Source organism: Diadema setosum, chromosome 19 (genome assembly GCF_964275005.1).
Source record: "Diadema setosum chromosome 19, eeDiaSeto1, whole genome shotgun sequence".
Classification (NCBI taxonomy): Eukaryota; Metazoa; Echinodermata; class Echinoidea; order Diadematoida; family Diadematidae; genus Diadema; species Diadema setosum.
The window spans coordinates 8,923,021-8,949,383 of record NC_092703.1 but is presented as its reverse complement, the minus strand read 5'-3'; the positions used below and the strand labels follow the sequence as shown (position 1 = coordinate 8,949,383).

The following is a 26,363-nucleotide window of genomic DNA, read 5'->3' as shown; positions in this document are numbered from 1 at the left end:
GAGGTCGATGAACACGACGAGCTAACTAATTAGAATATTATGGGTTTTTTTCCCATTTCTTGATCCCTACTGCCGATTCTTACTGTCAACCTTACCAAAGTCAATTAACATAGGACAGTATGCAATAAAAAAATTGCTTTACAAAACAAACTATTTCTACTTGCTATATTAAGACTCGCCTAGCCCAGGCGATCACCCTACATGCCCTATCTATGTTTCTGAATGTCATTAACCTATAAAACCTAACCTCACAGTCCAATGAGCTTGCCTGAAGCTAACACAATGATGTAACGCGGCATAACTGAATCTAATTAACTAAGTTTCTTTTATACTTCTTGTCTGGAATATCCCACCAACGGAGAAGGCATTGACCTAATGAACTTCAATCTGTACAAAGTCGACACTACATCTTGTCAAGCTTGTGGCTTCTTATATTACGTACAAATATATTCCTTTGCTGACAATGACTTACCTTTATATTTCAACTGCAATTGAGTAATTGTATCTTTTTGACTTTGCTTAAATGGAAACTTAAAATGTTAAAACTTATTCTATTATTATGGTATATTGGAAAATACATGGAACTGCAAGATAAAAAAAAAATCTAGTGCAAGTTTGAGACGAGAGCCACAGAACTCCATTTTTGACGCATGTTGGCTACTTAAGAATCATAATCGAATATCCACTCTAGTTTGCTCATAGAGAGTGTTGATTATGATTTATTATTGTGATAATCAAAGGTATAGTGAGAAGTTTTAAAGTACTATTAGTTGATCATAAGAATCAGTTTTGAAATACAGCATCAGAAGGCAATAAGATATCTTATTGAACTTTTTTTCTTTTTTGCTTTATTGCAATATGTGTATGATGAATGTGTGCACATGGATATCATGTCGCCCGGAGGCCGTTAAAGTCAAGCGAACTGCTTGTTGACAACAGTCTCCTCCACCTGTAGGCCTACACCTTAGGATACGATAAAATGTACGTATACTAATTTATTATAATACGTAATCATATCCATTTTTAAAAGCATACTCTCGATTTGTCACTGATGTATAATTACAATTGTGATTTTGTCATAAGGATTTCATTTGTACAAGTGGAGAAATAAAAGAAAGTGAAACTAAAGATTAAAAAAAATGAAGCTCCACGATGTGAAGTGAAATTTTAGTTTATAGAGGGTACTGATTTACTTCGGTATAGATCTCTGAAAACGTGTAAGCCCCTAAGTTGTGCAATCATTTTCACTGCCATTGATAGAAAGGTTAAAAGTCAAAAGAACAGAGTGCATGGTAGAGCTTTTTTTTTTTCAAAATCGGGTTTTAAACAAAGAGAGGGAGAAAAAAAGAATAATTCCACATATTTCCGCCAGACAACAATTTTGCTAAAGCAGGACTCAAGTCTATTTTTTTTTTTTCTGGTGGCCCGTTCGAGCCACTAATATCTCTAAATTTCAAATTTTGGTGGCCCGAAATAACAGGAACCATATTAATCCATGTCGAACCCAACAGTTACCCGATCAAGCCACTAAAAAATAACTTTTTTTTTTTTTTTTTTTTTTTTTTTTGGGGGGGGGGGGGGGTCGAGCCCTGGCTTTATAGGACATCACGAATAGTCGAATGCAAATAAAAGGAAGTGTTTATGTTACTTACCTCATACATTACGTCTCCTAATATCAACCTGAATACTTATATTGGCCCCTATACTGGGTGATTTTTTACGAAGTTTTCTTTCAAAATCTAAATGAAAATTAACAAGTCGTATCCTTTGCGCTAAACCATTTATTCTTGAATGATATTCTATCAAAACGGGCTTCGAGGAGCCAAGGCTTGTATTATGCTACCGCCGAATGTGTTTTAGCATTCAAAGCAAACGGGAATGTTTTGATATGAAGATATCATCGCCATTTGTAATTGACATTTTTGATCATTACTACTAGTATTCCATTCAATCAAGTCAATATCGTGAAATTCCCTATAGTTTTCTTTTTTATTATTATTATCTTATGTTCGGTAGGTTGGATCTTTTACCTTTCAGCATTTTTTATTCAGCTGTTTTTTTTTTTTTCACTTTCTTTTATTGAAGTCAATTTGAACACGGTGTAGAATTGCAATGCAGGGGTGGATCCAGGAATTTCCTGAAAAAGGGGGGGGGGGCGCCTTTACAAAATTAAAGGAGGGGCTCACAAAGGAATTTTCCTCCCATTTCTTTTAAAAATCATTTCCTCAACACATATCATTCTGTACTTCTGTGTTCTCTGCATTCCTTTTCCATCCAATAGAAGTGCATCATATATCCCCTTAATACTCAAAATATCTTAATAATTAAGTCCTTTATTGTAAAAATATTTCACTGAAAATAATTCCCCATTCATATCCATTATAATATGTTCCAGCCTGAAACATTCTGTTAGTATGTTCCAGGTGCCAGGTAAAAATGGCAGAGGTAAAAATGGCAGAGGTAAAAATGGCAGGGGTAAAAATGGCAGGGGTAAAAATTGCAGAGGTAAAAATGGCAGAGGTCAAAATGGCAGTGGTAAAAATGGCAGGGGTAAAAATGGCAGAGGTAAAAATGGCAGAGGTAAAAATGGCAGAGGTAAAAATGGCAGAGGTAAAAATGGCAGAGGTAAAATGGCAGAGGTAGAAATGGCAGGGGTAAAAATGGCAGAGGTAAAAATGGCAGAGGTAAAAATGGCAGAGGTGAAAATGGCAGAGGTAAAAATGGCAGAGGTAAAATGTTAGAAGTAATGAGAGCGATTTCGTCAGAGATAAACGTATGAAGAGGTTTTGAATGATAACCTAGCCAGAGCAAACTGTATTTATCGAATTATCAAATCCAAACTGCAGATTTGAAGAATGTTTATTGAATTATGTTTTAAAAAGATTAGAGCACTCTCATTATTCTGAGTTTGATTCAAGTGCAGTGTCGTAATCTGTCTGTTCAGAGGTATAATAAGCCAGCTAAGAACCTAGTAGGCCTATGGGAAATTATTTTTATTATTCAATATCATTATTATTATCATTATTATTATTATTATTATTATTATTATTATTATTATTATTATTATTATTATCATTACTGTTTTCCATCATTATAAGGGGTTTCCAACAATGCTGCAAAGCCCTTAAACAGTATAATCCTACGTTGTTTCGCCCAATTAAGTTATCACACACACACACACACACACGCACGAACCCACTTTTGGCATAAACATAATACTTCTATACGCAGATATACATACTCTCACATACACACTCTTACACAAACGAATTCCGCTCACGTCCAGGCTAGTATATTGTCATTATTTTTCATTTTTTGAAATGTTTAGTGTAAAGAAGTGAAGGAGACATAGTCGAAGCAAACCGCTAATTTTTCACCTGTTCTATGTCATTTTCTCACATTCAGGTTTCGTAGGAGCCTATTTATCTCACAAGGCCTGATCACGACATAATGTAGAAGTAAAAATACAAAACGCAAAAAAAAAAAAACTACAGCAGATGTATCGGCAGACATAAGTAAGATCTTGCAAAATATTTCATTTCATTGTTCAAGTATCACATGGCGCAAAAACAAATATCTCGAAGTTTTAAATGAACACTTTGTGGTCACTTTACAAACTTATGCCTATTAAAACTGCAGACGAACTTTAGCAATAAACTGTTCCAGTGAGAGAAAAAAACAATAGTTTGCCATGGGATTTCTTTCAATCATTGTTGAACGAATCCGCAGGCGAAAAAATGTAAATGTTTGATGGCTTTCAAACTTAGCTGTTGCTCCGAAGCATGGGCGTAAATCCCGGAACACACCAGAATCAGGTCAATAGCACCATTAGACCCAGAGATAATCGCAACTGTAGACTTCAAATGGCGACCATTTTGAAATCCAATATGGTGGACATAAAGAGAGAATTCCAAGTGGCCCAATATCTGAAAATGTTTGCAATATGTTAATGTACATTTTGTGCCAAATTTGGTGCTTGTATCACAAAATGCACGATAGGTTTGCTAAGCTGCCCCACTTAGAGTATTTAGTGATACCCCTTTATATATAAAACATTTTCGTGTAATTAATGATTTGTTTAACCCCTATTTTTGGGGGAATGGGACATCAAGCGGGGAGAAATGAGACAACCTGGAGAGAAATTGGATAACCATCATGACCAAAGTAGGATTTACATGTGCCGCGGGGAGAAATGTAACACTGCCCTATTAAATTTCTCCCAGTGGTAACAGAAACAGTAAAAGATCCCTGCCAATTTTTCATACCTGCATGTCTGTTATCAAGCAATTTTATTTTCAGAAGTTTGCACACCTATTAAAACACCTATTAGCATAGCATAGGACCTACCAGATCTATAGTAAGTTTGATATTTTACTGACAAGATACCTGTAGAGATGTATAGCGGTTAATATGTCCATTTTCAGGTGTACCGAGGCTCATCTTTTGACTGATATAATTGGATTGTTGACTGGCCAAGCATTTTTCAAGTTACATGAGTGTCCAATATTTCTCCCCGTGTCCCATTTCTCCCCGGTCTCCCCCGTGCTTTATTTCAGAAGACACGAAAAGCGCGTATTGCGAGAAAGGTGTCAGGAACATGAAGAAAAAAAAAATCCGTCACTTTTACCTCGTCCTCTTGCATTTCAACGACTAAATTTTTATCAATGGCATTTTTTTATCTCTAGCATTTTAACCACTGTCATTTTGACCCCTGACAACTTTACCTCTGACATTTTTACCACTGACATAATTATTTACCTCTGACATTTTTACCCTGCCATTTTTACCTCTGACATTTTTACCTCTGCCATTTTTACCTCTGTCATTTTTACCTCTGCCATTTTTACCTCTGCCGTTTTTACCTCTGCCGTTTTTACCTCTGCCATTTTTACCTCTGCCATTTTTACCCCTGCCATTTTTACCCCTGCCATTTTTAACACTGCCATTTTTACCTCTGCCATTTTTACCTCTGCCATTTTTACCACTGCCATTTTTACCTCTGCCATTTTTACCCCTGCCATTTTTACCTCTGCCATTTTTACCTCTGCCATTTTTACACCGAACCATGTTCCATTCTGAATCATTCCATTTTTTTAAAGAATATTTTATTCTTCATCAATGGGAAACACAATGTACAAACAAATTTATTCAAAAACTCTTTACATCAATTTCATAATCATTTTTATCAATGGAAACAAAATATATACCGAAACTTAACATCAATTTGATACATTTGATACACTCTGATGCATTTTCTCACAATCCATATACATACCTCTTTTTTTTTTTTTTTTACTATTTTTCCACTACTTACCCCACATTCTCTGTTTAATTCAATTCCTGCATTAAATTACGAATTTTATTGTCTAAATCACTTTCCCAAAAATACTTTCTTTTCAACATTCATTCAATCAATCCATTGATTGGAGTTTATTCTAAAAACTAGAAATGTCGCTATGACGACTGTTATGCCTCCGCCATAATGCATGATTCCCCTAATAGGTCTATAGTACATGTGGACAATGTGTGATTACATTTTCACAAAATTGGCATTTAAATATTGAAATGACATGTTTGTCACAAATGTGTTGAATGTTCACCTTCCTTGATCTAGATTTAATCGGATGAATAGGAGAGCATATATTTGGGAATTTAAGGACTTTAACTTGACTTTGACCTTTTCATAAGTTTATGCATTGAGTAATTTTCAAGGTATGGAGAAAGATGCAATTTCTGTATTGAATAGTAAATTGTTACCATTTTCATCTGGCCTTTGACACTAAAATTCATAAGAGAATCACTGTCAGGCAGAAAATGCATAAATATATGTACTAAGTTTCAAGATAACTTGAGCCACTTCCAAGATATGGAGGAAGAAGTAAGTTCAGCATTTTCACTTGATCTTTGACCTTTTGACCCTTTAACCTTTTTGGCAAAAAGAAAAGAAAAGAAACGACTTCACAGAGAATCTCTATTCGTTCACACATGTATACACCAAGTTAAAAAAAAATAATCCTGCTGGCATTGCATAAATATGAGGGAAAAAGTAAAATTTTGAAGTGTTGCCCTTGACATTTGACCCCTGACCTTTGACCCCATGAACCCAAAATTGCTTAGATAATCACTGCCAGTCAGTGCATGCATATATACTATATGTTCAATGAAGATACCTTGAACAATTTCCAAGATACGGATAAAAAAATTTACTTGACCTTTTGACCTTTGACCTCATGACCCCAAACTTTTACCAGAGAATCTTAATTGGGTAATACATGTATACACTAGGTTTCAAGAAAATATCTTCAGGCATTGCATAGATATGGGGGAAATTTGATAGTGAAATTTGTCCTGACATACATTAATAACACATACTTCAATACGAGTGCGTCGAAAGGCATTTCCTGGTGGATGTGCAGTAGGCCCTACTCTATTAAACAAAAGCAAAACAAATTCTCAATTCTTTTTCCAGCTTTCCCACTTTTGCCAATGTATTGACAAAGTATTACGTATAACTGCTAACTTTTCTTCTAACTTATCTTGCTCTACAAACCTTTGTGTATTCCGTTGCACGGGAGTGTCTTACTTTTCCTTCCATAATATTTTTTTTGTTGTTTTAAAGAATATTTTATTCTTCATCAATGGAAACGTAATATACAAATAAATTGATACAAAAATCTCCGGACCAATTTTATAGTCCTTTTCAACATTGGATGCAACACTGATACCAAAAACTTTACATCGCTTTAACATGTTTTGATACACTCTGGTACATTTTTTTTTTTCACAATCAATATATACAATCCATATAAACATCTCTTCTTTTCTAGTTTTACATTACTAATTCCTCAATCTCTTAACAATTGTTTTCTTTCTTTACATAATAAATTCTATTAACTGAATCACTTACCCCAAAAATATTTCTTTTCAGCTTTCATACAATCTAACCTAAAATATCAATATCCATTGATTGAAGTTTTTTTGTTAAAAAACAAAACAAAAACAACCCCCCTCGCCACCCCCCTTCTCAATACCCCCGTCCATTCTCCCTCTTACTACCCCACCCCATCCCCCCTCCCCCTTCCAGAACCCCCATCACAACAAAACCTCAAAAGCAACTGAAACCTGTGTGTCCTGACTTACATTATGTGTGTCCTGACTTACATTATGTGTGTCCCTTATCCTGACTGACTTACATTGACCCTTTGATCGATCCTCTACACTTGGGTTATATCGATCGCGTAGGCATAGGGTCACAGCGGCTACTAGCTGGAGTACCACTACGACCTGTCTACAGAATGTGAGCAAAGTAGAAACGAGGTTACACTGCAACGAAATGATATGAGGAGGCGATCTTTCCATGTGATTTAGAAAAGACGTCGGCAAGAAGGAGGTTCCCCGTTGAATGTCTGAATCTGCTGCGCCTCCATCTTCCAGTTTAATTGGCAAAACATACATGTAGGTTCGTACAACACAGTCCCATCCCTTCATATTCATGTTTGTGACTCAAGTATCTACTCAATCAAGTGCTTTAACCTGCGTAACTATACACAGCCCAGTCGCTGTACATGGTACGTCGCGACTGTTTTCGCATAGCGTAACAGCGTCTGGTCGGGCTATAACCTGCGCTGACCACTGGCATGAAGGCAGTATTTTAGAATTGATTTTGGAAATGAATGTAGATAGCTGAATGTCAACATGTGATTATGACAGCGTGCCATAAATTTGTGATTTGTGTTTGTGCGTGTTTTTTTTTTCTTTTTTTTTTTCCATGTTGAAGACATTGCATGCATAATGTAGCGTATTTTGCCACATAAAATTTTACTTGGTACTAGTAGTCGGGAGCAGGACATAGTTTGCTCTTTTGGGTGCTGTGGTGTAAAACTACCCAGACTCGCAGCTAGTCCTCTGTGTGTAGACTATCACAATGGTCCACAGTCATTATTATTCAGTCATCCATAGACCACAATGAACATTCTGTTTTTCAATGCTGTGGTACTGGTTACACTGGTACTGTTATCAATGGTTATAATTATAGAAATGTTTATGCTGTAAATGCAATGTAGTTATGTAGCAAAGGTGTGTGGAAAATTGCAAGCTTTGCTTTGCAGCTTGATTTAAAATTTCTGACAACACATTTATGGCCCTATGATGAAGCTCTTATTCTCATTAATCATGTAATGTAATGTGGCATATTATATTGCAATTCCCCGATCTCCATTAAGAACAAGTGTGAAAGTAAGTTTCTCTATCCAAGGCCCTTTTACGAAACTACAAAACTAAACATCACATTTGAAAATTAAGCCATCCCATTTCCAAAACATCGCATTTGATGAGGAAGCTGTCAATCCTAAAAATAATGTAGTACAGCTAGTGTCTCCATGCTCTCCTGTGAAATAGGATCAGACCTTGCCACTGAACATGTTCACGTTCTATGTAGACAGAGAATGCCATAAAGTGCAGGATCTCTCCTCTGTCTAATTGTCATTATTTTTTTTTTCATTTCATTTTTTGTCTCTACATGTTACAAATTAACAAATCACTTTATAAAACACCTATACATTGATCATTGATTCATCATTAATCACAACTAACTTTTTTTTTTTGCACATAATGTGAGGGATAAAGAAATCATTGTAATATAATGCAGAAATATAATGTGTTAAGGAAAAAAATCAAACTATCATGCAGGAGGATCCTCAGCTACATGTATGCTAAACTATTTATGGCCTCATTAGATACACAAGTAAACAAAATGATTATACAATTTTAATGAACTACTGATTTACTTAACTACTGTAAAACAGCAAAATGATTTACAAAACAAACCATCAAGAGACATTTACACAGGTGATGCTAACAAAAAAGGGGAGGGGGAAAGGCATTACAAAAATGGAAAAACAATGAGAAAGAAACTGAGAGACCTCATTCACTGTGCAATTGATATGATGCAAGCAGGTGCATTCATCCAGTTGGCAGGTAACAGCTGGGTGAAGGAACCAAATCATTCATTGACATGAAAATATATAGTATGTGAGAGCAGCACTGAATCCCTTGTAGAAGCAAAGGAGAAACAACTAAGTATCCCCTACCCATGCCTCATCCTTTTTGCATGCAGCAGGCTGAGCCGACATCTACCTCTGCACACATGTCTGAGCTTTCATCGTCTCCTTCGTTGACTCTGGGTGTAGAGGGGAAATCCCCTGGCCCTGTTTCTTCACACCTTGCAACCTCTCCATCAAACAGACCTTCTCACAGCAGAAGCGGTAAGTTCCGATCGAGCATACTCCAATTTCCTTTCCTTTTTCCTTTTTTTTTAACTTTTTACTCTTGTAAAAAGAGGGATAATGTACATGTCTGTTCTGTAATTTTCGTTCATTCAACAGAAATGATTCTGAAATATCTCTGCATGCAATAAAAATTGGAAGTTGCACAAGAAATGAGTTATACTAGGTTGGTTTTGATTGGACTTACAAACATTGAGCTGAGGAAAATAATCTTGAAAGAATGTGCATTCATCTGCTATTAACTTGCATTCTATCTTTTTTTTTTTTTTTTTGCTGTTGATGTAGAATTGTACAATATAGTTATCATTAGAAAGAATGTAAATGTACTTTTTCACTCCAAATCTAGCAAAAACAATTCAGAAGTTGCACAAGAAATGAGTTATAGGTTGGTTTTGATAGGACTTACAAATATTGAGTTGAGGAAAATAATCATGAAAGAATGTGCATTCATCTGCTATCAATTTGCATTCTATCTTTTTTTTTTTTTCTATTATTATTTTTTTTTTTTTTGCTCTGGATGTAGAATTGTACAATATAGTCATCATTAGAAAGAATGTATGTACTTTTTCACTCCAAATCTACCTTATACAAGTTGTAACTTGGGAGGACCATTCATTTTTTGATACTGTAGCTGCCATGTATAAAAAGCAACACCAGAGTTGCAAGCCTCATTTCACAATTCTTCCATCCTTTGATAATTTAGCACTCTCAGGGCAGTTGGCATGAGTACTCACAGGCCCGAATTCATGAAGGTGGTACAAATGAAACCATGGTTTAAACCATGGACAAAAATCATGGAGCGCCAAGTGTCACATTGAATATTTCGTTACGAAATCAGTTATTTCATCGATGAAGTGATTATTTTGTTAGGAAATGACAACATTTTGTAACTAAATGATAACTAAATGAACATTTTGTCCACGAAATGATAATTTCTAATGAAACAGTCATTTTGTTATGAAATGACCAATTTTGTAATGAAATATTCCATGCAACACTTGACGCTCCATGGTTTTTGTCCATGGTTTAAACCATGGTTTCATTTGTACCACCTTCGTGAATTCGGGCCATGGAGTCTACCCTTAAACCTCTCCCGTTGGCTATTCAGATGTATCGTGTAAGCCTTCATTCCTCAGGTTATTGCTTTAAAGTCATCCTCATATTAAAGTTCACTTGTAAAACTGCAATTGCAGTAATTTGTGACAGTGGCAAAAGTCCATGCAAATATCAATTCTGACAATCTTTTCAAGCTCAGAACTTTATATGGGCTTTAACATGTATGAAGCATAATTTACAGTGGACTCCCATTATAACGAAGTCCTCGGGACCAGCAGTTTTCTTTCATTGCATCGAAATTTCATTATAAACGAACAAATAAACAATACACAATGTAAAAAGTACAGAGCGGATAACATTTCGGCCCGATTTTTTACGTTGTAACCGGAATTTCATTGTAACTGTGTTCATTATAATGGCAGTATGCTGTATAACTATGGCTTGAATTGGTCTTTCTCAATCGAAATAAACTTCAAGCCAACATTTGTGGTGATAGGGGATGAGTGACCCCAAAGACATGTCAGGAGGGGAGAGTGAATTCAATACATCTGGGTTACCTGTACAGGAGCGTATTCGGTTTAAGATACTTCTTTTGGTTTATCACGTTATTGAGGGAACAGCTCCTGATTACAATGTTTGTTTGTTTCGTCAATACCAACCTTCACGAACTCTTCGATCCTCAACTTCAGGTCTCTTACATATTCCGTTTTCTAGGAAATCTTGGGGGGAACGAGCTTTCGCTCACGCTGGACCAACACTGTCAAATTCCCTTCCTCGTGAGCTGAAAGACTCAAGCTCTATAACATCTTTCAGGAATAATTTAAAATCCTATTTGTTTAGCAGTGCATTTTGAAGACCAGTGCCTTTTGAAGACAGACTTTCATGTCTTTTTTTTTTCTGCTTCTTCATCTTCTTCTATTACGATGATGTACTTGTATTTTCAGTCTGTTTGCTTTGATGTACAATTGTAAAGCGCCTTGAGCATTTAATCAAAGTGGAGAACGGCGCTATAGAAATTATATGTTATTATTATTATTATTTTTGTCCAGTTCTGCGATACCTGGTGTCACACGGGGGGACTTAAATCATAACTTGATCACACTTGTGCCATTCACAGTTAATTATGCACAGTTTATTAAAACAATCTGTGAAAATATTTACAAGGTTTAACTGAAATCAGGAGGTCGTGACAAACAGAAAGTACGAAGCCAGAATTCTGGATGAGATGAATTGAATTTTAATAACACCTACAAAAAAAAAAGCAAACAAACAAATTGGATATGAAAAGAAAGCTTGTTCAACTGTCTTGCCTATGTTCCACAACTACACCTCAGTGTGAATGGGATCCTCGTTGATCCAGTTTCACCTGTAACTTCGACTTGTCACCTTATTCCAAATACACTGGATCCACTATCAAGCGCAGAACTACAATGTATACTCTTACTATTCACATCACCGTAGTGCCGTGCTGATCCTGAATTGATCAGCCCACACATGTGACCGTTGTTACATTTGTCTTCTATTACACTACCTCCGCTGACATCAGAGTTCTCTACTAATTTACAATCATGCAGTTGCCAATATTTCAATTGTGTCGCATTACATTTACCCTATATTTTCAGGCCACATCTTCACATCATTATATATGATGTGATATATGAAATATGTAGTATATGAAATAAACCAGGGTTTAAATTGTCCTGTTCCATCAAATTTTCAGCTCAGCTGGACAGCTCCAGCTATGCAGGTGGGAATCGTGCAGCTCACAAGGTGGCTTACTGCTCAAGGTGTGAGCTGTGGTTTGAGGGCGTTCTGGATTTCATTCGGCACCATGCTCAGCGTGAGTATGAGAATCTAACAGTGCCCTTGTGACATACAGTGTATCATTTGATGCTATTAAACAAACAAACGTTTTTATGGCATGAAATTTTTGCCAATTGGTGCTGGCAGCCTATTTCATTGGCATGAAATTTATGAGTTTTACCAATGGCATTCAATGCATATTATGTACACAAGAACTTTTGCGTGCATTTTGATTTTGCCAATCTTGGCTCTCGCAATTTTGCAAAATTAAAATGCACATGAAAATGTCTGGTTTTACAGTATTGCATCATCAAGACACATACAATGTCATCTTACTTTACTAAGTGTGAAAAATTACGTGCCCAAACATATCCACTTTTACAGTTGTCTATTCACATTATGTAATTGGTACTTCTTTTTCATTTGTTGTATTGTCACTGTTCAAAGTATATGGTACTCAGGGAAAAAAGAATCTCTGAGCAGAAGAAAGAAAGGTCAGAACATCAGTCTGGATGTATAGAACAGTGAGTTCTCTATGCAAAGAGCACTGATATGACAAACTCATGTTGTCACAAGAAATCTTCTCTTGGCTTTTATTGTTTTTAATCCCTTAAAAACAACATCTTGATATAACATACTGATTTTGTTGGTTCTATGGAGTTAAATACAGCAACAGTTGACTGTATTGTATTCAGCATAATCGTATAGCTTGACACATGATTGGTATGGAAAGCATTGACACCATCACTTATATGGAATAATGATCCTTTCATTCTGTTTCCTGTTACTTCCTGTAGATGACATTGATGAAGCAGCCCCCTGCATCCTCTGTTCACAGTCTTTCTCCACCAAGGTCCTGTTGATTGGTCATTATGTTGGCTTCCACAAGCTGGCACTATTCCCAGTTGGGGAGGATGAAAATAATGCCAAGGATCAACTGCCTCATGTTGACCATTCCTACCACCGTCCAGAAGATGTACATGTGGACGGGGCAGGGGAGGGGGAGGTGGACGCTGAGGGAGAGGTTGAGGGAGGGGTTAGCTCTGCAGAGATCCTTCCAGAGCAAGTCACAAAGGGACTCGAGTCACTGACACAAGCTGACAATCAAACGGAAAGTGTAGAAGATAATGAAAATGCATGGAGTCCAGCTGCTGAGGGTAGTCCCAAAGGACATTCGCTGTGTGAAGAACAGGAACTGAACAAGAGTTCATGCAACACCAATACCACTGAACCAAGTGATAATGGTGATGGGATGGACAAAACTGCTCAGTGTGCAGGAGAGACGAGAGAACCTTTTACAGAATCACAGGCTTCGCAAACATTTCCTGATCTATCCGGTGACGGTGCTGCCGAAAGAACAGATTCTGTGAGCATGGATGCCGGTTTTGAAATTCTTAAGCAGGAAGATGGTAATCTTGGTGATGACAAACACGAGAATGATGCAACTGATAGATACAGTGATGGCTTTCTTGAGCAGAGCACTGATGATGAACACGATGATGATGATATGCAGGTAGAATTTGAGAAAGATGATTTTAGATTCATTTCTGGTCTCCGGCACAAGCAAATACACATAGCGCATAGTAACCTCGTCACAGACATTGGACTGCATGTTTTCATATGTCTCCACTGTGACTTTGTTGACAATGAGACAGGTCTTGTCAACCACATGAAATCTACACACATGGACATTTTGGAGGGAGAGAGGCAAGTAACAGACTATGACAGGATGGTTCCGTCATGCAAGATTCTTCCAGATGATGTCACAGGGGAGGAAGTACTTCGCCTGTCAGAGTACCATCAAAGAAACCTTGACCAAAAACGAGAGGCTGCCTGCAAGCGAAAGAAGCCAGAGCAGAGGAAGTATGAGGGCAAAAAGCTTGAGATCAAGAAGAGGTACGTGGAGGATCGCACACCATGTCTCTGCCCTAAATGTGGGAAGATTCTCTGTCGGAAGAGCAGCCTCAGGACTCACATCCTAGGGGTCCATGGCCGGTCACGTAACCACCTGTGTGAGGTGTGCGGCAAAGCCTTCCGGGCAGCGCACCAGCTTAGCCAGCACCGGAAAACCCACCGCAGCAAGCTCTTCAGCTGCGAGCTCTGCGACTTCACCTCGGACATGCGCACTGCCATTTTTGAGCACCAGCAACTGCACCCCAGCAAGTTCGGCCTCTGCCATGTGTGCGGGACAGTGCTGAAAACCAAGACTGCCCTCAAGCGCCACATGAAAGTGCATTCTGAGAGCAGGCCTTTTGCCTGTACCTTCAAGGGGTGCACATGGAGGTTCAACAGCGAGGCTCTCTTGAAGGGCCACTTTCAGGCCCACAGCAGTCTGGGAAAGTTCATATGTCTGGAGTGTCAGAGACGTTTTCGCAAACGTCACCACGTCCGTCGGCACCTGAAGAACATCCACGGCAAGGCATCAAACGCCGAAGCAGACAAGAGTGTGGCAGTTGATACCAAAGTCGTGGTTCCCCAGGTGCAGTTAGATCAGATCCCCGTCACTCAACTCAGCAAGCGGCACATTTTGATCACCACCGACAAGAGCGGGACACCCATATTCTGTGACCCAAGTGAAGAGATCGTCTTTGACTCCAAGTCTAGTAGCAAACTGAATCTCATTGAGCAGAATCCAGACTGATGAACTTTAGGTAGTCTGAGATGTATCTGTCACTGAAAATATATAATGTCCTTCCTAATTTGCACAAGATTAACACATAAAATGTGTCAGTTGCCTATAAAAAAAAAAAGTGACACTGACAGGTCAGATGAGACACCTGTGTGATAGAGTATGGATCTGGAATGATTAAGGCTGGTATGGTGTGCATGGTGCCTGTACAGTAGAATGGAAAAATAGAGATACGGCACAACCTGTTGCTAGTTTGCAAATCATAATAATGTTAGCTCATTGTTATTTTGATTTTCACAGAGCATTAATTGATGGGATGTGACACACAAAAAAAGTACTTTAAGTGGGAAAATGCTGTGTTCTGTGAAGTAATTACAAATCACCCATGCTTAAATTTTAGACAAGCAAGCTTGCTGAATAACAAATTGAAGGTATTGTTGGCAAGTTGTTTGTGTGGTAAAGGGAGTAATACTGTAGTAATTGATTAAATGAACAGTATATGTATTGCATTTCCGTGTGAAACCAAGACATAGCAGGAGATATTTCCATTCAGGCACCAAGTTCTGATGATGCAGGCAACTCCTGTTTTAACAAAGTCTTTGGGATGGGCAGGTTTCTTTCGTTATATCGAAATTCCATTGTAACTTGACAAAGAAAATGTGTATGCAGAGAAGATGATTTTGGGACCTGAATTTTACTTTGATGTAGATGTATCCAAAATTTTGTTACAACCTTGTTTGTTATATAATGGGAGTGCAATGGGTGTGTCCAATTCAAAATAATTTCTCCCCTTTATTTTAACATGCGGTTATTTGCTTGTTTGTTTGTTTGTTTTTTCCCATGTTAAGCCATTGTTGACAAGGAGTCAAAACCTCTGTTCAAGGTTGCACACTCTACAAGAATGATTTGTCTTCTTTCATGTAGCATACAATTCCCACAAAACATTAATCAGAGAGCAAAGGTAGACAAAGATGGGGAGACATTTGGGTCTGAGGTTAAAGTTCACCATCATGGCTCTGCCATTGATAGGCCTCCACTCAGATTGCAGTGCTGCACCATGTGAGTGGCATTTCATGGGTTCAAATCCAAGGTATTCCCATCATTTTTTTTTTTTTTTTTTACTTTTTCTCCCATAATTCATAGTGAAAAAAAAAATGAAGTACATCTGTAAAAGGCATCATGAATTCTGAAATACAGTGGACTCCCATTCTAACGAAGTCCTTGGGACTGGCAGTTTTCTTTCATTATATCAACATTTTGTTGTAAGTGAACAAAGAAACATTTAAAAAACATAGAGCTGACAATGTAACAGTCCGAATTTTTACTTTGTTGTAATGGGGATTTGGTTATAATGGGAGTGCACTGTATTACTTTGATAAGAGGGAAAGCTACTACAAAGAACATAAATTGGTTATAAATCAATCTTCTAATTTCAACTAGGTAATGCCTGTAGGTTTACAGGGCCCTGTTTTATGAAGAGTTAAAATTGATTATAAACTTGATTTCTATGATAAGTCTATGAAATCATTTTTATCTTTTGATAAAACGGGGCCCAGATTTGTTACCCAAGGTCACAGAACTGTAGAAGTTTAGATGACAGTTTGTTTCAAAATTTTTCCCTCCTGGCTACAATATTGAGACCCAGAATACCTCAAACTTTAGGATATACTGTACAAAATTATATTTCTTTTGAAATGTACACACACACGTATAGAACTCGGCGCAAGGACTGCAGGAAAAGCGGTGTTATTATATTCTACAATGCAAAACACCTAGAGGTCAGATTTAGTGGTGATGGTCCTTCAGTGGATCTTTGTGTCAGAGAAACTATTGTTGCAGAGCCAATACAGTATGACCTTTATAAATATATGTATATATCGCTAGTCTACAGCTGTGCCACAACTACCTCTTCAAAAAGAAACCACTTCAGAATTTTATCAATTTCATAAGAAAGAGAGAGAGAAAAAAATCCCTGCAGAACAGTGCAGAAATGATTGAAATGGGATAAGATTAATGAGAAAGTTACAATGACATTCTCAAATTTCTTCTTTTTTTTTTCTTCAGAAAACACTTCTTGGCTAGTCGTTATGATTATTCAAATCAGCAAGTTGATGATGTCATACTCTCATATTCATTTCATATACAGCACTGAAAAAAAAAAATCTCATATTTCAGCTGTATAGATATAAAACTTGCCTTAAAACCACCCAATATAACAAAGAACAAATGTTAACTCTGATATATTTTGGTATGGGAATATGCTTTTACCTGTATTAGCTGAAAGTAACAATTTTTCCAAATTTCATATTTAACAATACAATGTATTTAAAATTCATGAAAAATTGTGAGGGCATGACATTATCAACTCACTCATTTGAATATTCATAAGGACTGGTCAAGAAATGTTTTCCCCCAAAATGTGCAATTTCAAAATGTCATATTTTACAATAGTATTTATTATTTGTTATTTTCGGAACGTTCTGAAGGGATTTTTTCCCTCTTTCTTTTAGAGTTTATTTATTTTAGAGGTGGATTTCTTCTTTAAGAAAGAAGAATTAACAGTTACACTCCTTGTGCACTGCCATTTCACATAAGTTTGGTGTCATATGTTGCATCAAGAGGATTTACAAAGGAGGAAATTGTATAATTATGTTTTTCAATGAGTAATTACTTATGAAGCTTTCTGCAATTCTGAGAAAATAAATTAAAAAAAGGACATGAAATTATTGTTTCACTTAAGTTGATGTGTTTTTTTAAAAAAATCAAAAACTTCTTGCTTGGTGTACACGTGTGGTATGAAACTCGTATTATGTAGATGCATGGACATGTGGGTGTGAGTATGTGTGTTTGTGCTCTTTCACAGTCTGAACGCATGCATTTAGAAATTTCACTTTGTATAATTAATGCATTTTAAATAATGAGGCTAAGCAATGTTCAGGATAGCCGTTTAATAGTGCTCATTAAAATTCGTGTTCATGTATCACAGAGTAATGTTAACAAAACTTTCACTTGTTCCATGTATTAATGACAAAATTTTTACAATTCACTTTGTTGTTGTGGTGGTGTTATGCCATTCAAGTAAAATCCTGTCCAAAAGCAAATTGATATAGCTTTATATATGATGTCACTTGGACACAATAGATTGTCTCATATACAATTTCATTAATAGGCAATGATACTGCATAATCTGTCTTATCAAAAGGAAAAGGGAACTTCAGGCGTCCTAGAGCACCTCAAACATAGCTAGAAGAATATATAACAAACAATGTATCTCGCGCCCCTCACGTGCCTTATACCTCGCCAATGAATTGGGAGTTCATGCTCCTGGTAACGGTTAATGTTTTTGGTCTGTTCGGCTCTCCCGCTACCAGGGTGGGGGTCGAGTTAACACAACAAACCACCGACTAAATACAATACGAAAAGGACAAGTTCACCTTCATAGACATGTGGGTTGAGTCAATGCAGCAATATTAGCAGAACACATCAGTCAGGGTTTGAGGAAAATCGGACAATCCGTTCAAAAGTTATGAATTTTTGAAGTTTCTGCTCAGTCACGGCTGGATGAGAAGATTACTATAGCTTGTGATGTCATATGAGTACAACTATATAAAGAAAGTATAGAGGAAATTCAAGATATTCTCACTTTTCTCACATAATAAAAGAACCCTCGACTTCTCTCTTTCAGAAGTCAGGGGAAATAATATTACCCCTAACATAAGTCAGTAACATGTCGAAGAAATGTGCACTTTATTCAAAAAGTCAAGTTTTGTGAAATTCTCTTTTTATTTTCCTTATATTGTTGTACGCATGTGACATCATGCACTATAGTAGTCTTCTCCTCCAGCAGTGATTGCACAGATACTTTAAAAATTCATAACTTTTGAACGGATTGTCGGATTTTCCCCAAACTTTCACTGATGTGTTCTACTAATATTGTTGCCCTCACTCAATCCACATGTATATGAAGGTGAACTTGTCCTTTGTAAGTGAACATAAGAAAGGAGACAAACGAATATGTTTAGGAACAATAATGACAATGGCGTTTATTTCTCACCACCCGGGTGTGAATTAGGGTTTCTCAGATTCTTTGTTTACACGGTTGACTCATTCGATTATGTACATGTCATGAATATCATAAACAAAAATGCGGATTGACTTTCTATCATCAAAATAATTCTTAATCCTTAATCCCCAGATTATCTCTTCAATTCCCTTTTTTTCTTGTTTACGTATCTTATTCCTTATTTCTTATTTACCGGGACGAGGGGAGGGGCACATGCTTTAGTAAGGATGATATTAGTATGCGTGGCCACTCCTTATTTTTGACGCTGCGCTCGCTGCAATTTGCTGATGTCCGTGGTGCAGATTTCCAAACAAGGCAAAATTATAAGTCGCCACACTTGCTAATAGAAGGGTTCTCTCTGACGACTGGGATGTGTCGGATGGGGGGGGGGGGGGGGGGTCATCAACAGTGATGGGGCTTCTGCTGGGACCAGACGTCTGCTCCGCTCGGGACTGGACTTCTCGTCGGGACTGGCAGGACAGGGCTCCTTGGGTGTCGGCTAGTCAATTAGGGTTTGGTCTCTCTGTTCAGTCGGAGAGTGTGGAACTACACTCGGGTTGTCTTTTTCACTCTTAAGGAATTTCACTTTAAATAATATGTTCATACAGAGCTGTTTAAAACATACGCTGGGCTGGTCCTCCTTTGATGAACATAGTTTATTGTTGGCAATGCAGTGAATTATTTGGTCGACTCTGGATGCAGCTTTCAGTTTATCTTACTATCTGCCACGGAAAATTTGTTTAAAAGTTGGTTATGTCTGTGGACCGTTAGACAATTTCTCGAGTCGAATTCACATATAACAGTTCTCGACATTAATTGTTTAAGTGAAGCTGACTCGATGAAAGGGAACCAGGTTGAGGTTGGAATCAGCATAGCAAATTGGATGGTAGAATTGGGATGGAGGAATCGGGATACAGAGTTGGGGCGCAGAGTTGGGATACAGAATCGGGCAGGTTCGGATTGCAGAGTCAGGGTTTGGAGGTAAAAGCTGGGGATTTATATTTCATTTTACATGCATATACAACCACACCTCCTGAAAGAGTTCATTTTCTGCCTTTCTCACTCTTCCATTTGATATTCCTCATTATATTTCTATCCCATAATGATTACATTTTGGGGAGGTCTAATGAGATTAGCTTAAAATGATTGTCCTCTTGGATAAACTCATCTCATTGGTCCTAAGTATAATGACCCGCCTACAAGGGATGACAGATCAATACATCACCACTCAATTAGAACAAACATTTCAGAAATTCCCTCCTGGAGTTGGGGATAATTTATCTAAATATTAACACTTTGGCTTTTTAACATTGCCGCCTGCATCCAAAGGTGGATGACTAACAATAGCTGTTTCTGGTTAATGTTATGGTCATTTCAGCCAGTCCATCCGAGCTGCTAGTAGCTAAGTCAAAAGGTCTTTGTTTTGAAGAGCTACATGTTAAAAGGGCAATCTTGAATGACTGTCGAGGGTCAAGAACCTGCTGGCAGAAGCTTTAGCCTAGCTTGCAAGTAACAGAATTTGGGAACTAGTCTACAAATTCAGGCCCAAGAGGGGGTATTTGTCTGTCGCCTTACATAAATATAAAAAAACAAAACAACCCAAGATGAATGCGCAGAGCAGCAGACTTGCACACTGTTAAGGGTATCACTCTAACATCTAACATAATATGTCTCTCTATGGCGTCAGAAAAAACAAGAACATTAGCTTTAATAATGATAATATGAGATGGATCTACACATTCAAAGAGAGCAGCCAACAACGAACAATCATAGAAACCAAGAGAAGTATACAGTCAACCTTGCTTTATGTCGATCTCGCATAAGTCGAATAATTGTGTATGTCAAAGGTCTTTTCAAGTCCTCTTTGTTTATTCTATTGATTTTAATCCCTCAAAAGTCAAATTCTTCTCTAAGTCGGAGATATTTCTTCAGTCCAAAATAGATTTGGCTTGGGCAAGGTTGACTGTATTTAATACATCTCATGTGATCACAGATAAATTTATATGTTTTGTTATGATTCGTGATAGGATGAAGGAGACAAGGATAGAAGAGACAACTTGGAAGAAAAACGTAAGAGAGGATCGAGGAGCATAAACTAACAGGAGAATATCAGAACACAGAGAAAAAGTTGGGTGAGATGAAAGGCATCATTCTCCCTGTTCGTTTACTTTGATGAATAGAGAAAAAAGTTAACGAAATATCAACGGACGTTTCGCCAACTTGGACTTATTAGAAGAAAATTCGGAAATTCGAAAAAAAAAAATCACTTATTACCGCTTATCACCATTTTATGATGGATGTCATCACTTCACAAATCACTCTCCCATTCGTTTATGCAAACATATAATGAAAGCACGTATTTCTTTGATGCTTCATCAATTACAACCCTTCCCCCTCCCCCCTTAAAAACACACCAGAAACACACGAACAAACAATTAGAGAAAAAACAATCAATAAAGCTGAGGCAAACCGGAAAACAAAATTAAGCAAATGATTCAAGATTTTTCTTTCTGAAATGTGTGCAGGTGAGTAGAAGACGCATTAGGTTGTGGTTTTATTTTGTCTATAGAGGTTGATTCTATTTCGCCGGACATGTTAAACTATCAATTTTTATATTCCCTCGAAATCCTGTTGGGTGATTGGTCAACATGGAGTCATGTGACCAAAAATAACATTCTGTATGATATAATGTAAGCAAATTACCGATGGAGGAAAAAGTGCTATTGATACTATGATGCACCAAATAAACAATACCCCAGCCGGAGGTACTGAGTTGTATGGTGCCATCTCGTGTTCGTAAGTTATACTCGTGTATTACCAGTACATACTGCCGCTAGGAGGTCAAAATCGTCACAATGTCAGTTCAGCCCTAGCTGTTTTGATATTGTTTGTACCTTAGTCATACAGTAATGATAATAATGATAATGATGATGATGACGATGATAATTATAATAGTAATAATGATTATGATTATAATGAAAAGTACCATAATGATAATAATAATAATAATAATAACAGTATTTCTTTTTTTCACAACATGGGCATGTTGATAAATCTTTTTAACAGTAATTCAGAATGGTATTATTTCAATTCACTAGTATGATCGAGGATTCGAGGTATCACGATCCTACGATTACCAGAATAAGAACGTCGCCTCTCCGTTAAGATTTATTCTGAAAGAAAATGAAAGCGAGGTCAAAGCTGGTCATAGTTCATGTCTGAAAAAGTAAACATTCTGGTCGTAATCATAAACTTGTCAGACATTAACACTCTATTGTTACGTTAGTCAAACTTTCAACTTGTGTTATGAAAACATATCTTATATTTCCATTGAGCCTATATATTGTGACCTAGTTTGGTCACTAGATGTCATAAAGCATTACAACTTTTTGTTCGTATACAAAAAAAAAACAAACACAAAAACCGTGATACAACAGTGTTGCAACTGTATTATAGGAATAGGTGGTAGACGTAGATATAGGATTTAGAACATTAGGAGTAGGGTAGGTTAGATTCATGATGGTTGTACCTTGAGTTACTAACCATATGATCTTGTAATGAAATACTACTATAATGGACTGGTTATGCATAATAGCAAATAGAGTCCCACAGAAAGATGGATGCTGAAGTTACAAATGATGCAGCGTTGTCGACTACTGAGACCATTGCTTCCAAACAGCACTAGAAATGACTTTCAAGTAGATGAGATGAGATGAGATGAGATGACTATAATATGCCTACCTCCCAGACATCCCCCTACATACTACACAAAACCCCAGGGCTACTGATCACAGGGTATTACTCAAAGACAACATCTGCCACCCCGAGCTCTCTTCCCATGCCCCCCCCCCCCCCCGAAATCCCCTGTAGGCCGATAAATCTCCACGCGACACATGCAGCTGGACAATATCCACTATTATTATTAAAAGAAAAACCCTTACTCAAAAGCTGGGACAGGATGTGTCCATGCAAGTTTCGAAGCTGGAATATCGAATTTGCATGTTGTAGCTAAATTTAACTCTGCATGTACATGCATATTCTAAGCATGTTTAAAAACAGCTCGCGTTCATGCGTTTATAACATCAATGATTCTTATCGCTCAAATCAAGTGGCCTTTGCAGAGCTAGAATCGAAGTATATAAGATCTACTTGATAGGCCCCCTTGGGAGAGCATTAAATTACAATGCTTTTTCCTCTTTTGTCTTCTGTTTTGTTTTTGTTTTTTCTTCTTTGAATTGCGGGAGGATATATAGCCATTTCATTTTCTCATACAGCCCTGATATCTAATAGGGATCCCACCCCAGCCGTCGGATACCAGTATCCTCCTCTAAAGTTCTATGTTTGCATAGGTGTTGCGCCCCTGAAATTGATGCGATAAACTCTCTCAGAGGAGAGGGGGTGCCCTATCGCCACTGTGCTTATCACATCACTTTATTGTGAGACAAGGAGTGCACTGTTCAGCATCGTTTCGTTTGGGAAGAAAGATAGTCGGTAAGTCTCAGCTACGTCGGCCTATTTTATTGTGTATTATGTATATTAAATCAGAAAGTGTGAAATGTACATAGCTGATCATAACAAATAATAGGGAAACTGGATGACTCTGTATCGTTTCATATTCAGTGACATCTCATGTCTGGTGCATGTGTACGTATAGCACGTAGAGGTGGGGAGAGACCCTCCTCCCACCTCCCTGACTGGAGTTCGCACATTGAAGTTACATAACACGTGCACAGCAGGTTGGTTGTAAACAACAGTAGGTTGTGGGGTATGCTGCGTGACAGCGGGGACAGAATGCACTCTACAACTTACTGTATGTGTGATATACTAAGGAGGTTCTATACCTCCTTAGATATACAAAGTAGCTTGTCCCCCTGCTAGCTGGCTGTGACGTAGCAGTGGGGTATTGTGATGGACATGATGGAGGAACTACAATACTTACTTGCAGTGTGGTAATAGTCGAGAGAGAGTAGAGAGATCAGAGAGCAGTTGGTTATTATGGGGTTATTAATTGCTATCCCTATGTGATCGCATGCATAAAGCTATGCTGGAGCTCTAGGTAATTCCATGGCAGTTTGAGAAACTGTTCTGAATATTTTGGTTTCATAAATTATCTATAGGACCTATATGACACACACACACACACACACACACACACACACACCTACACAAACATACTCATATATAATTATATTTATGATATATGATTTGAATGTCATATTATATAAGTGTGTATATACATGTAAGCTTATAATATATATATGTAATAAAAGGACTCATATATTTCGCTCGTTCGAATTTATTTAATTGTCTCGATTCAAATGAAAAAGATAACCTACAGTGACAAAGGAGCTGTAATAAAAAAGCGCAGTCTATTCGACGCACTTTGTGACGTCATGCTTTCGCCTAACCCCTTCCTTTGCTTAAAGGAAACCCCAAACCAAAGATAAATATGGATTGAGTGAAAGCAGCAACATTAGTAGAACACATCATTAAAAGTTTTAGGAAAAATCGGACAATCGATGCAAAACTTATTAATTTTTACAGTTTTGGTGTTGGAACCGCTGGATGAGGAGACTACTAGAGGTACTTATGACGTACCTTTTTTTTTTCCTCCACAAAGGTACTTTATTCATTCATTTCCAAAACTACACATCAAGCGATTTCTTTTTTTTTTTTTGAAGCAATTGAATGGGCACATACTAAAAAGTACAGATTCTTCATTGGTTACTAAGTAAATTATTTCATCATGTTTGATACAATCTCAGAAACATTATCTCACAGAATTATGACGTACTAGTAGGCCTATATGTAGACAACAACATAAAGAAAATATAAAGGGAATTCCACAAAAATGTACTTTTCTATATAGCACAATGAGAGAGCACTTGACTAACCGCTTGTACAAAGCAGAGAGAATAATGACTACCCTTCGCTATTATGTCAGTATCACGTTGATGAAAAGTGTAATTTTCATGCAAAATGCTGTACCTTTGTTTTGCTTTATGTCTGACCTCACTTTTTTGTCAAATATTTCTTTACCAAAAAGATTAATGTTGGGTGTCTGGTCTAAGACTCTTGGACAGAAATATAAAAAGGGGAATTTTTTTAGTAAGGGTTGGATCTGGGTGGATTGATCATGTCCAGCTGTACGTGTCTCGTGGGGGTTTATCGACCGGCACTAGAATCGTTTTGGCGGGGTAAGAAATTGCTTGCGGGGAAAAATAATTTCCTTCAGTAAATATACCATGCGGTCAGCCGTTGAATGGGTATGTAGTATGTATGTATGTTCTAATAAAGTATTGTTTATGTAAAAAAGATTACAAAAAGCTTATTGGATAGCGAGCCAGCTGACAGTGCATCGGCCAACTCATTGAGTCCCACACCCATCATGTAAAACCCCGCTCCAAGTAATTCTTGGTGACTGGTCTTTATTGCCCTCTGACCTAGAACCAATATATCACACACATACGTGCGCCAGTGCTCATAAAATGACCTTGTGAACTGGAAGGTCTTGGACCCGCGAGAATTTCCCCTCGAAATTATTGTCTTGTTGTCTATTCATGTTGGTCACCCATAAATATCAGACAGGTTTATATCTTTCGGATATCGATGCTGTCATTCAGGACATTTTATTGTTATCAGTTTTAAAATTGTTTGCTTCATAAGGATCGAGTGAATGCAGTAATATTTAGTATAACACATAAGTATAAGCATAGTATTCGATACCCTGCCTTCGGAAAGAGGTAAGTGAAGTGTTCCCTTATTATGCGAGAAAAGTGGATATAACTTGATGAATTTTCTTAATGTTTTCTATATATAGTTGTGTAACCCATCACAAGCTGTAAGTCTTCTAGTCCAGCAGTGACTGAGCAGAAACTTCAAAAATTCATAAATTTTGAACGGATTATTCGATTTTCCACAAACTCCCACAGATGTGTGCTGCTAATACTGCTGCATTAGCTCAATCCACATGTTTTTTGAAGGTAGCGACTTGTCATTTAATTACCCGAGAAATGTTAGGATGAAAATTAAAGTCTGGGCCACTGGTGACAGATTCACAAAGAAGTCGCTTAATGTATGGTAATTACAGACCAGTTGAAATCATAGTGTGAAAAGAAGGAATAAGATATGACAAGCACGATATGCATAATTGTCAACATTTGATCAAAATAGAAACTGTGAAAGCTATGAAATAAAAAGATTCGTAGATTTTTGTTTTCTTTTTGCAAAATAGTTCTTGGGGCGGACAGTTGATACGTATAGGCCTATGTAAATGAACGAGCTAAGGATGTCATCACCATACAATTTCCATGTGGAAATGATGAAAAGTCAACTTTTCTGCTATAGAATTGTAAATCATATCGTATTCCTGGTTGAATATACAATTCAACTAATTGAATGTTGAACATACAATTCAACATTCAAGTCAGACCGGCACCTATATCACGATTTCAGACTAGACGCAATTTCGTTTTACGTTTACTACGGCGGTAACTATAATCGCTTATCCTAAGTTTACCTATCTAAC

General features: G+C 37.3%; 1 protein-coding gene across 1 annotated transcript; it reads left to right on the top strand.

Annotated features, from left to right (window-relative positions):
• The first annotated feature begins 9,112 nt into the window (after window positions 1-9,112).
• Window positions 9,113-15,143, top strand: LOC140242718 (uncharacterized). Its single transcript, XM_072322478.1, has 3 exons — window positions 9,113-9,263; window positions 12,061-12,180; window positions 12,941-15,143. The coding sequence occupies exons 1-3, from the start codon at window positions 9,146-9,148 to the stop codon at window positions 14,782-14,784; spliced, it is 2,082 nt and encodes a 693-aa protein (XP_072178579.1). The 5' UTR covers window positions 9,113-9,145; the 3' UTR covers window positions 14,785-15,143.
• Window positions 15,144-26,363: the final 11,220 nt, after the last annotated feature.